Here is a 12,995-nt window from a genome sequence, read left to right as displayed (position 1 = left end):
CACCATGTTTTCCTGTAATGCCAGACAGGCAGTTGGAAAAGGAGATTTACATCTCCATCAGGGGGGAAATTAGAAGTAGCACTGTTATTCTTTCTTCTGTCTTAATGGAAATTAACGGCTGTGGAAACACCCGCAGTGGCAACGTAAAATTTTGTGTGGATGACGGTTCTGTATTTTTCAGTGTTACATTGCTGCTTTAAAAGGAATCCCGTTGAACTTCTGCAGCACTTAAAAATTACTTTATTATTACCTATTTTTAACAATGTTATACACAGTCTTTTTTTCTATATTCTATGTTTTCATGCTGTATTATATCAGTCATTGAAGCAGCTTCTAAGCTTATCAAATGTTACCTTATATTTGACTACTGTGTTTGGGGTGGTTTATTGTGCATGAGCATCATTATATAGACAGGTTTTAATTAGGGGGCCTCTTTCATGGAAGGCTTAAAAGCAGATGGTGTTTGTTTATATTTTGTTTTCAACAGAAATACAAAAAAAAAAGAGCATTTAGTGTTTACTTGTAGCTCATGTGTCCCTGGAAATTAAAAGCTAGCAAAGCTGAATAAAATGACACTGTTTTGCAAGAATTGCACTGTACTCCTTCTGTTTAAAGTTCAGCGTGCTCCTACACTTCAGAGCTGGCTGTGGACCAATAGTAAAGATTTTTCCTGGAACTGAAAGGCTGCCTATTACAACAACAGTAATGCTGATAGCATAATCAGCATTTCTTAAATCTGATTTATATCTCTTTTCTGCAGAGTTCACATCATTCAGAGCTTATATATTAATCTGTACCAGCAGAAGGATGACTTGGCAGTTTCTGTCTATGTAGATGAAAAGTTGTGAATTTTCAAATTAATTTGGATGCTTTAGGTATTTCTAAATTACAACAGAATGTGGAATTCAATGGTTGTCCATATGTCTTTAAAGTCTTTATATGCAAGTTGCTATAAATTTTCCCAAATATAATCCAAATCCGTATCATCACTGTTTTCCCATCCTACAGGAAAGCTTCTTCTGTCATACAAGAGTTTGGTCACTCATGTAGCCATTTCCATAACTTACCATACAGTCATAAGTGTGAAAGACACACCTGCCTGTTTGTACATACACATAAGTCTGTGTAGGTAAGGTCAGTCTTGGCCTTTTCACTGTTAATATAACTATAAATACAATATTGTGTTGTGATTCTTGGTGTATCATTTTTTCAATATTGTAGCAATCTCTTATTGCCAAATATCACATCTACTGGATTAGATGGTCACATTTTTTTATGTATTTAACAACTTCTGTGTTGAGTATTTGTATTTGTGAGACTTTTCCCAATTGGGCTGAAATACAGGAGAAACAGTATTGACTGTACTTGCTTGTATTAATACTACATTGTTCATAAAATTATTGGAGCTCTTTCATAGAGCAATTCTCCAAGTTGGGAATCTATTTGCTAGTTTTGCCTGTTTCGGTGCTTTTGCAACCACAAACTTGTTACAGAAACTGCTTTTCATGGGGCTAGGATTACTCTAGTATTGTTACCGAAATCTCGGAATTATTTCCTGTAATAACCACTTCACCACTTCTTTTGCTTGTGTAGTGCGACAGGGAAGGGCTTCTGGCCATCCTGTAAAAGTATCAACCCCTACCAGAATGTACCGATACCCATTTTGTCTGGGTAATTCTGAAAAATCTACTTGCCAATAATCTCCAGGTTCTACACCAGATTTCAGTCTACCCATTTGAACCTTTTTCTTAATCATTGGATTATTTTTCAAACATACCTCACACTTTGCAGTTATCATTTTAGCTATTCCCAACATTTTAACTGATACCACTTGTTTTCGTAAAGATGTTACTAAAGCTTCTGCCCCCCAATGACATTCTTGGTGTTTTACTTGAATTATCTCTCTCATTAAAAGAGGGGGAATTACTACTTGTCCATTAGGAGTTATCCACCATCCAGCTAAGTTTTTCTTAGCATTTAATAACTGACCTAATTTGTCATCTTCCTCTGAATATTTCGGTTTTTCCCTAGGAAGGGTTACTGTTTTAGAAGGAATTATTGCCATTTGCGATATTTGTCTCTTTGCTACCTTCTTTGCTGTTTTATCAGCTAAATTATTTCCAATTATTATTTTTGTATTTCCAATCTGATGTGCTTTACAGTGCATGATTGCTACTTGATCTGGTTTTTGAACTGCTTGCAATAATTGTAAAATTTCTGTTTGATGCTTAATGTTTGATCCTTGAGAGGACAATAACCCCCTCTCTTTCCACAAGGCTCCATGGACATGCACTACCCCAAAGGCATATTTTGAGTCAGTCCAGATATTTACTTTCTTGTCTTTGCTAAGCTCTAAGGCCCGGATTAAAGCAATGAGTTCCGCTTTTTGTGCTGATGTGGTACTCGCCAATGTTCCTGCTTCTACAACTCTGGTGTCTGTTGTTACCGCATATCCGGCGTATCGGACTTCTTGTTCCATAAAGCTGCTTCCGTCAGTATACAATTCCCAGTCTGGTTGCTCCAATGGTACATCTTTCAAATCCTCACGACTGGAATAAACATACTCGATGGTAGCCAAACAATCATGTTCTAGTTGTCCTTCTTCCTGTATAGAACTTAAAAATACTGCAGGATTTACCAGGTTAGTCGTTTTTAGAATCACATCATCTTGTTCAGTCAATACCACCTGGTACTTCATCATTCGGCTGGGGGACAGCCAATGTCCCCCCTTCTGTTCTAAAACAGTTATCACCATGTGTGGGACATAGACTGTTATTGTTCTTCCCAAAGTCAATTTCTGAGCTTCTTGTATGAGCATCACTGTTGCGGCTACTGCTCGAAGGCAGTTTGGCCACCCTTTACTCACTGTGTCCAGTTGTTTAGAGAAGTATCTGACTGGTCGTTTCCAGCTTCCCATCTTCTGGGTTAATACTCCCAGTGCCAGGTGTTGCCTTTCATGAACAAACAACTGGAAATCTTTGGTTAGATCCGGCAGTCCCAAAGCAGGTGCAGACATTAAGGCACGTTTCAATCCTACAAAAGCCTTTTGTTGTTGTGGGCCCCATACAAAGGGAGAATTCTTTTGGGCCTCATACAGTGGTTTAGCTATTAGCCCACAGTTCATAATCCAAAGGCGACACCACCCAGTCATTCCTAGAAATGCTCTGAGTTCATGAATATTTCTCGGCTCAGGTATACCACAAATAGCTTCTTTGCGATCTTTTCCTAATTGCCGTTGTCCTTTTGAAATCTCAAAGCCTAGATATATCACAGTCTGGCAGGCTATCTGGGCTTTCTTCCTGGATAGTTTGTATCCATTTAGTCCCAGGAAATTCAAGAGATCAATAGTCACCTGTATACAGGTAAGTCTTTCTTCTGCAGCAATCAATATGTCATCCACATATTGTAATAGTAAATGCCCAGGTCTTGATTTATCCTGTTTCCAGATTTCAAGTTCTTTAGCTAATTGATTTCCAAAAATAGTTGGACTGTTTTTAAATCCTTGGGGTAATCTAGTCCATGTCAACTGCATCTTTCGCCCGGTTTGAGGATTTTCCCATTCAAAAACAGTTCTCTGGTTTCCTTTTCCAAAGGTTTACAAAAAAACCCCATCTTTTAAATCAAGCACTGTAAACCACTGATAAGTCTCCCTTAACGCTGTTAACAGTGTATAAGGGTTTGCTACTACAGGATAAATATCCTTAACTATTTAATATACTGCTCTCAAGTCTTGCACCAGCCTATATTCACCCGAGGGTTTTCTGGCTGGTAAAATAGGAGTATTATACTCAGATTCACATTCTTCCAAAATTTTATACTCCAAAAATTTATCAATCAATTTCTTCAATTCCTGTCTCACTTCCAGTTTGATTGGATATTGTTTAATTCTCACTGTTCCTGTGCCTTCCTTCAAATCTCTTTTAACCGGTTCTGCTAGTTTCGATTTGCCAGGAATATCTGTCTCCCATACAGTAGGGATCACTGCCAAATCCACCTCTGGTGGAATTTCTTGTTCCTTTACCTTTTCTTGTATCATCAAGATTTCTCCCGTTTTTGACTCAGGTATTTTCAAGAAAAGTTCTCCTTCGTCAAAAACAATCTGTGCATTTAATTTGGATAACAAATCTCTTCCTAAAAAGGGTATCAGACATTCTGGTACATACAGAAATTCATGTATAATTATTTTATTTCCAAATTTCAAATCCAGGGGTTGCAGGAATGGCCTGGTTTTGTTCCAGTTTTTCCTTTACAGGTATTTAATAAAAAAATGTCACTTCTATATCCACTCCCAACCTCACAATTTAAACAACATTTTTTTTTTCCACTTTCTTATTATCAAAGTTATAGCCATTACCAAATTATCTCTAATAGTTAGCTTACATTCATCCTGCCAATCCTTTCTTTGTCTTAAATAAAAAAAACAAATCCACATCTGGCATTTTATTCCATTTCCCTTCTCTTTTACAAAACAGCATTAACTGCAAAATAATATTATAATTCAGTGTTCCATTTATGGGCCACTTTTCCTGATCATCCAATATATACAAAGGCCACCAATTTTTACAATACTCAAATTATTACAATACTCAATCATCTGACTCTTTTACAGATCATCCTATAAATTTCCCCAATGTGCCAATAAACATCCCAACAAAGAATTTTTCGGGATTTTGTCATTTACAGCAAGATTACCCATGCTTTTACTTTTAAACAACCGAGTTAACTTAGTTGCCATGGTATAATTACTCACAGTACAATACACAATTATTCAACTCTGTCACTCCGATCCGCGGATCCACACTCCACACTCGCTTTCATTCTCAATTATACGTCTCACCCTTACAGCCACACTCACACTTTCCAACAGTTACTTTAAACAAACATATAACACAATATATATATATTTTCTTCTTAGTACACAAACTCACAAAACAACAAACACAAAAACTTCTTCTAACTTTTTGTTAGAGGCACTACCTTAGAGAACACTATAGCATATAGTTTCTCTTGTTTCCACTTTTGTCCAACCCTGCAATAGCTTTCGCTTATGTCTTACGGGCAGACGCCTAGGCTTCCACTTCCACAAGGATCCTTTTAGTCCAACCCTGCGCAGCTTTCGCCGCGTCTGACAGGCAGACTCCTAGTCCTACCCTGCGCAGGTCTTTCACTGCGTCTGACAGGTAGACTTACTCAGTGGGACTCCAACCCACTGGTGGGACTCTAACCCACTCCTTACCATACACTTATTATAGTGGGACTCCCCCCCACTTTCTCTAGTGCACTTACTTACTTACTTTAGTGGGACTCCCACCCACTTACTACAATTAAAAAAAGAAGTGTCTTACCAAATATCCAGGGAACGTCGCGAAGAGCCTTACGGATCGGGGATCGATGGGTATCCCCGAGAAATCCTCGGTGCCGGCTGGAACCGATCAGGTCCCCGACTCCTCCGGTCTCCTTCAGCGAGGTCCCATCTGGGTCGCCAAAACTGTTACCGAAATCTCGGAATGAAAAACTTATCGACACCAATGTGATGTAGATAAGCAGACACTTCTTTATTGACGGCCGGGTGCGTGAGCGAGTCCTCTCGCGATCAACGCACACCAGGTCCCAAAATCAGATTCCATATATAGAACTTATTCATACATATTCATTAATTTTTCATACATAATCATAACATTTCCCAGAAATCATTAACATATTCTCCTCCCATATCCGATTCTGCGCAATAAAGCTTAGAAAGGTCCAGAAATGGGTCTGGGGTATGATTTGGGTAGGTGGTATATGAGTCGGTGGTCGCGATCTCCCCCTGCCGGAATTACCTTTTACTAAAGTTCACGGTTTCTTGGCAGGTAACTACAAGCTGTTCCAGTCGACTCTCCCCAGTTCCCATTAATCCTACATTCTGACATCTCAATATACTTTCTTTATACAGAAGACTAGTTAGATACAAAGAAACCTTTCAAACCCTAAATTATTACTTAAGCTTCAACAATGATTCCAACCCATTCTTCTGGCCTTAGTACAAAATGTATAAAGGGTCTCACAACTCCTTTTACTAAATAATCATCTTCCTATATTTCTATTCTATAAAATAACTCTATAAAATCAGATAATCAAACCAATAAAATCAATTGATCTCAACTCTTTAACAAATCGACAACAGTATTAGGTCTGTATGTGAAATGGCTACATGCTATTTTAAAAGCTATTTTAAAATATTACTGCTACTTCAAATCCCAGTCATCCCTTTTCTGTATTTCTGTATCTGCTTTTGTCTTCATGTACCTCTGATGGTAGGAGAAAAGTGGGATAGAAAACCATCAAAACAAAAATTATTTTTCTTTTACCTTTTTATTTACAATATTATTTTTTACATGTGAAATTTTATTTGTGCTCGTGTTGCTAGATGCCCGATTTGTTCATGCGTTCTTGGTACTTTCAGGAACTTACATGCACAGTTCGCTGGGGGTAACACTCCTGTTGATCTTACAGCTGAGGGAGGATTGTTCTACTAAAGACAGACGGGAGTAAAAACATTTTTGTTGTTGCTTGAATGATGTATGTAATATTTTTTGGTTAATTTCTATGATGAAATGTGTACACTTTAAAGTGTTTCTTCCCCATTCTGTTTATAGGCAATCCGAAGTTTCCAGGTGTCCTTACACATCTTTCCAATGAACCCTGAAGTATGGAAAGAGGACCTTTCCTGGGCAAGAAAACTACATGAACAGCAGAAGGCAACAAAGACTGAGGCAATGCAAACACTGGCAAAAGAGAAAGATCTTGCACAAGAACCAATCCCAGACTATGACTTTGAAAGTGATGAAATTGTGGCAGTCTGTGCTGCCATTGCAGAGAAGGAGAAAGCTCTTTCAGCAGCTAAAACGGTAGTGATTGTGTCTGCTTCAGGTACAGTAGAGACTGTTACTGAGAAGGAGAATTGTCCTACAACTCCTGATGAAACTCTTTTCATCAGAGCCCGATAGAGCAGCCTTATGGGTTGCCATAAGAACGAGTGTTATTTATTGTATTGGGCTTGCTTTATTTTTGTTTTTTGAGCAGTGGGAGAGCCTATAAAAGCTAAAGAACTGGAAGTTGATTTTATTTTGTAGATTTATAAAGCAGTCACCTGAGTCGTTCCATCCATATCTCTGGAAAAGAAAGCGAAGAGTTGATTCTAAAATTCTTATGAACAAATGTAATACTAAAATGCTCAACTACATTTTAACAACTGTTTTCATCTTTATGTCTTTCATAATTTTGCAAATTAATGTCTACATTTTTGCAGTAATTCATAAGCTTTTATTTAAACTGTAAAAGAAAAAGGGATTTAAAAAAAATATCTGTTTCAATCCTTACTCATTAATTTTATTTTTCTTCCAGTTAAAGTGTGAACTGTTCTTTGTTATCAGAAGTCTTTATTTTCATTAAGATTACTTTTTCTATGAGGAAGTTCCCTATGAAGCAGAGGTGGATTATTATTTCACTTGTGTGTGTGTGATAGATTGGGCTTCTGATTTGTAGTCAAATCAAATCAGTAGAAACCTTTGTGTTGCTTTCATAGGTGGATGGGTTAAACACTTTCCGATTAGATGAAAGGAAATGCAAACAAGCATCTGAATGCTTAGTTATTACTAAATGTTTCAACAGATGAAAGAACATTCAGCTGAGACTGAAACTGGCCTTTATCTTGAGTGCTGTGTGACAGACATCACCAAAAGTAAAATGGTGGGAGCTGGAAATAGGTATGTCTGAAGCGTATTACATTTAGCCTTTTCTTTCCTAGTGAGGCTAATTTCATAAAGAGAGTCAGTTTGTTTGTCCTGATTCTCATGTCCTGCTATTTAAAGTATGTTCTTAATGAACCACTTTTTCAGTACAGCATTACCTGAGTCTCCCTTTTTATCTTTTTTTTTTTTTTTTTTTGGATGCTATGGTGTGTATTCACATTGTGATAAGAGGCATAACATAGGAGATTTGTTTGGTGTTAGTCTTTCTTTAGGGAAGGGGGCCACAGAAGTGAAGTCAGGCTGTTTCTTTGATGCGCTCTGTTCTGGACTGCTCTCTTTTCATTGTCTTGGAGACATGGTAGAGATGGTCACCTCCTAGCTGGACTTGAAAAAATGGTCAACTGAGGAATTCCTGGAGAATTCAGGCTTGGGAACACATCATTTCTACTTCATTTTTATGACATTTTGCATGATAAAAACATTTGAATAATAGTTCTGTAGGTGAGTGAAACCTTTTCAAATCAGTCGTCTTACCATTTTCCATATCTGATTTCTATTTTCAAAATAACACATTTTAAAAGAAAATAGTGTTGCTCGAGAGCATAGTGATTTTTGCAATAGAAGGTGCTTTGTAGAAAAATTACCTCAAATCACACTTTCAGTTGAATATCTTTATTTAAGAGAACGCTTACAGACTTTGCAGTAATTAATTATCCCTTTCAAAAACTTAATTGCCATGTTGTACTTACTAAATTTTCATTAATTTTTACAAGATTCTTCGGAATATATTTTTGTATTGGTGTGAAATTTTGGATCTGTACTTGCACATGCACACTTATACTTTTTAACATCTCCTCAGTATTCAAAGTAATAATAATTACAGCAACTAAAATATATTAAGAAATCTAAAAAATTACCAGGTCATATTTTCATTTGTTCTTTTAGTTCAAAAATACATCTTAAATGCTTACTGAATAGGCATTAGATTAAGATATGGTTTGATAGATGGTTTAAATTGTCCCAGTTGAAGAATTTTTTAGTCTCACTTTCCCTAAGAACTGAAATAATACAATCTACTCAGCCATAGGAAGAACTAGTGTGAGAAGGATTTGGACAGATTTCTTCAAAGAGGAGATGATTCCTAGAAAAGGAAATGTGTGAGAAGCTGTAAAGTTATGTTTTCATTTTGGAAGAGATCGGCTATAATCCAACACAAGTTTTCTTTCTTTGCACTTAATACTTGCATCAGTGTTACGTATTTACTCATACAGGAAGGACTGCCTCCCTTCTTTCAGAGCTCCATGTTATCACAGAATCTGTTTCCAATGAAATGATTCACAAATTCCTATTGACTTCAGCACCGCTGGGCCAAAGTAATGGAGGGGTTTGTATCTACACCATCGAGCAGAATGTCCATGCTGGGTTCAAGGGATGGTCGTTTCCATCCTCTGTACTAAATGTGTTTCCCTTCTGATTAGACTAGGTTATAAATTCTAGTTATTGTCAGGACCATAGTGTTTTATAGAACACTGTAGAGCGAGTAAGTCTTCGTGACACTGTTAAACTGGGAAAAAGTGCAAAAATTGATGATTTAAATATTGTTTTTTGTGCAGCATGCCGTGTTTTGCATGTATAGGAACTTTTGGGTCTGTTTGAATAAAATACTGACTGCTGCTCACTGATGCCTGTTTATTCTTTTGTTTATAATAGGAATAAAGGTTACCGTTGACCATTTTAGAATTTAATCAGTTGGCTTCTCCTGTCTCTGCTGACAGGAGCAGAGACACTTTTTACTGTTTACTGTTTACTTCTGTTTACTATAACACATTGTTAATGAGTTATAGTAAAAAAAAAAGACATATCAGGAAAAATGTTTAATAAAAGGTAGTGCTCAGTGCTTTTAAACCTCTCAGGGGTATCCAGATGAGAGGGACCCAAAGGAGAAAGCTTTTGTTATCAAAACCAGGATGTCTGTGAAGAACACTCCCACTTTGCCATCAGGAATTCATTTTTATTGTTCTTCATCATCACTAGTGGCAGTGGCTGCAGTGGCTGCAGTAGCTTCCGTGTGTTTGCCTCCCATATGAATCCTATATTAAAATGGTGGAGTGTTGCAACATTGTTAAAGTGGAAATCTCAACAACAGTTGGTTAGGTGGATTAATTTTGCTTAATTTAAAATCTACGGTTAAATATTCAAATACTTTTTTTCCACCTTTGAATCTCTTTATATCCAGTGGAAAAAGATACACAGCCTCAGAGGGCCATTCATGTGCCTTGTGTTACGTAAATGTCTTAAGATGAGCTGTATCAGCCTCCCAAGGTGCCTAATTTCCGTTGAGTACAAGGAAACTGAAGGTGACTGACTGGCAGTTAACTTCAAATGCTGAAAGAGGGCAGATAAATTCCACTCTTACAGACAGAGATAAAGTCTGTGGGCAGGACAGACTGCTGGAAATGAGGCAGCAGGGCTGCCAGTCACAGGACTAGCAGAATGGAGTTTGAGAGGTACAGTTTTGGTATGAGAAATTGTTGAATGGCAAATTTGTGCATTTTCTGTGAACACAGACGATGGGAGGGTGGATGCGGGTGTGGAAGACAGGCTGTTTCGGGGGTGTATGGGTCTCTCAGGGCTGGAAATGGAAGGGAGCTTTTATGTGTGAGAAGGGAAGCCCTTTTGAATGTATAGGAACTATTCATAATACATAGCAGGAAGATAAACTTTTATCTTCCGTGTGACAGATTAATCTCTACAAACTTGTAGCTTAATTTTATGAGATTTATTGTTCTCAGGGAAGCTGAGGAAGACAATGTGTTTATGGTCAGTGTGGATGAGGGTGCCAAAGCTGAGCGGGACTGTTGGACAGGTAAGGAGACATAACTGTCACCCTAAAAAAAGCCACACTTTGCCCAGTCCTTTTAGCCAGGCTACTTCTGAACACCCCATCTGTGTTTGCAACTAGGCAGTAGAGGTGCTCCCATTCTGCCTTTGTGCACTGCCACTGGGTTGTGGCTGGCAATTCCAGTATTGCTCAGCAGACTTGTAATCTGTGGGCTGGTTGGGAATCCTTGAGTTCATTACCGAGGGAGTTAGTGTTGATGATGTGTGCTGTCAGTCCAGTCCACTGTACACACCAGCAATGCAGCGGGCAGGAGGAACACCCGGGGCTTATCGTAGCAAAGCTACTTAAGAAGGTCTGTTCTTGCTTAAAGATCTTCCAGACCATACATATTTCTCGTCAGTAATGATGAATAATAATAAAATAGTATTAGTGAAATAATAAATCAAATGAGAAACCAATAAATAATAATAAGCCCTTGCTTATTTAAATACTTACTGTACACTGTTGATATTCTGCCATTGTGCACAGTACCGATAACATAGGTGTGCTGCTTTGGGCCAGCTGCAGAGGTGTGGTCCAGTGTTGGTACAGGTGGTGTGTCCGCAGGTGGCAGTCCCACCTTCCTGCTCTGCTGGGTATATTTCCTGCCTTGGGAAGTATGATGAGTGTATTCTATTTGTTGGTCACTGGTAAGCAACAGATCATGGTTAAGTGGTTTAATTGCAAAGAATTCAGGCAGACCTTCGTCTCTAGCTGCAGTAGGAACTTGACTAATACTCTTCTCCAGCTTAACTGGTGAAAAAGTGGCTTCTGCTGCAACTATTTGTGTAGAGATTTAGCTTCACTTTCTATATGTATCAAGGCAAATAATCTCAGCTCCTCCTGTTAAAGGAAAATGTATTTGATTTTTGTTTGTGTTATAGAATTGTATCATAGAATCTTTTAGGTTGGAAAAGACCTTTGAGATCGTAAAGTCCAACCGTTAACCCAGGACTGCCAAGTCCACCACTAAACCATGTCCCTAAGCACCACATCTACACGTTTTTTAAACACCTCCAGGGATGGTGATTCCACCACCATTTCCCTGGGCAGCCTGTTCCAACTCTTTACCACCCTCTCAGTGACAAAATTTTTCCTAATGTCCAGTCTAAACCTCCCCCAGTGTAACTTGAAGCCATTTCCTTATGTCCTGTCACTAGCTGTCTGGGAGAAGAAACTTACCCACACCTGCCTACAGCCTCATTTTAGGAAGTTGTAAGAGCCAGAAGGTCCCCCTGAATCTCCTCTTCGCCAGACTAAACAACCCCAGTTCCTTCAGCTGCTCCTTGTAAGACTTGTGCTCCGGACCCTTCACCAGCTGCACTGCCCTTCTCTGGACACGCTCCAGCACCTCAGTGCAGTGAGGGACCCAAAACCAAACACAGGAGTCGAGGGGCGGCCTCGCCAGTGCCCAGTGCAGGGGGACAGCACTGCCCTGGCCCTGCCGGCCACGCTGTTCCCGGCACCAGCCAGGATGCTGCTGGCCTCCTTGGCCACCTGGGCACACGGGGGGCTCATGCCCAGCCGGCTGCCGACCAGCCCCCCCAGGCCCTTTCCCCCCAGGCAGTTCCCAGCCCCCTGCCCCCAGCCCGCAGCGCTGCGGGGGCTGGTGTGACCCACGGGCAGGACCCGGCACTGAGCCTGGTTGAACCTCACACAACTGGCCTGGGCCCATCGCTCCAGCCTGCCCAGACCCCCTGCAGAGCCTCCTGCCCTCCCGCAGATCAACGCTCCCCCCAGCTGGGGGTCACCTGCAAACTCACTGAGGGGACACTCCATCCCCTCGTACAGGTTGTCGGTAAAGCTATTAAACAGAACCGGCCCCAGCACGGAGCCCCGTGGAACACCACTGGTGACCCCTCGCCAGCTGGGTGTAACTCCATCCCCCACCACGCTCTGGGCTCGGCCAGCCAGCCAGCTTTATACCCGGCGCAGAGGGCACCTGGCCAGGCCACGAGCAGCCAGTGTCTCCAGGAGAATGCTGTGGGAGATGGCGTCAGGGGCTCTGCTAAGGCCCAGGCAGGCAACATCCACAGCCTTTCCCTCATCCACTAGGCGGGTCATCTTGTCGTAGAAGGAGATCAGGTTCATCAAGCAGGACCTGCCTTTTACAAACCTGTGCTCTGGGCCTGATCCCCTGGCTGTCCTGCACGTGCCACGGGATGCCACCCAGGATGATCTGCTCCATAACCGTCCCTGGCACCGAGGTCAGGCTGGCAGGCCTGTAGCTGCCTGGATCCTCCTTCCTGCCCTTCTTGTAGACGGGCATGACGCTGCCTGACTTCCAGGATCTCCTTCTGGTTCTTATTGATAAGCACTGAACCCTACTGTCACCATCATTCACCTCACACAGCGCTATCCCTCTGCCTCTACTTGCCTAT

At 40.3% G+C, this 12,995-nt stretch overlaps 1 protein-coding gene across 2 annotated transcripts in view; it reads left to right on the top strand.

The window, feature by feature from the left end:
- The window catches only part of TTC33 (tetratricopeptide repeat domain 33), a 55,052-nt gene extending 45,637 nt beyond the window's left edge, over positions 1 to 9,415 (top strand). For both annotated transcript variants that reach the window (XM_080372172.1, XM_080372173.1), the window contains exon 5: positions 6,639 to 9,415. In XM_080372172.1, the coding sequence (XP_080228298.1) occupies positions 6,639 to 6,989 (351 nt within the window). In that variant the 3' untranslated portion in view covers positions 6,990 to 9,415. The remainder of the gene's footprint in view (positions 1 to 6,638) is intronic.
- Positions 9,416 to 12,995: the final 3,580 nt, after the last annotated feature.

This window comes from Falco punctatus, assembly GCF_963210335.1.
Source record: "Falco punctatus genome assembly, chromosome: Z".
NCBI classification, from domain to species: Eukaryota; Metazoa; Chordata; class Aves; order Falconiformes; family Falconidae; genus Falco; species Falco punctatus.
This window is presented reverse-complemented; position numbering and strand designations above follow the sequence as displayed.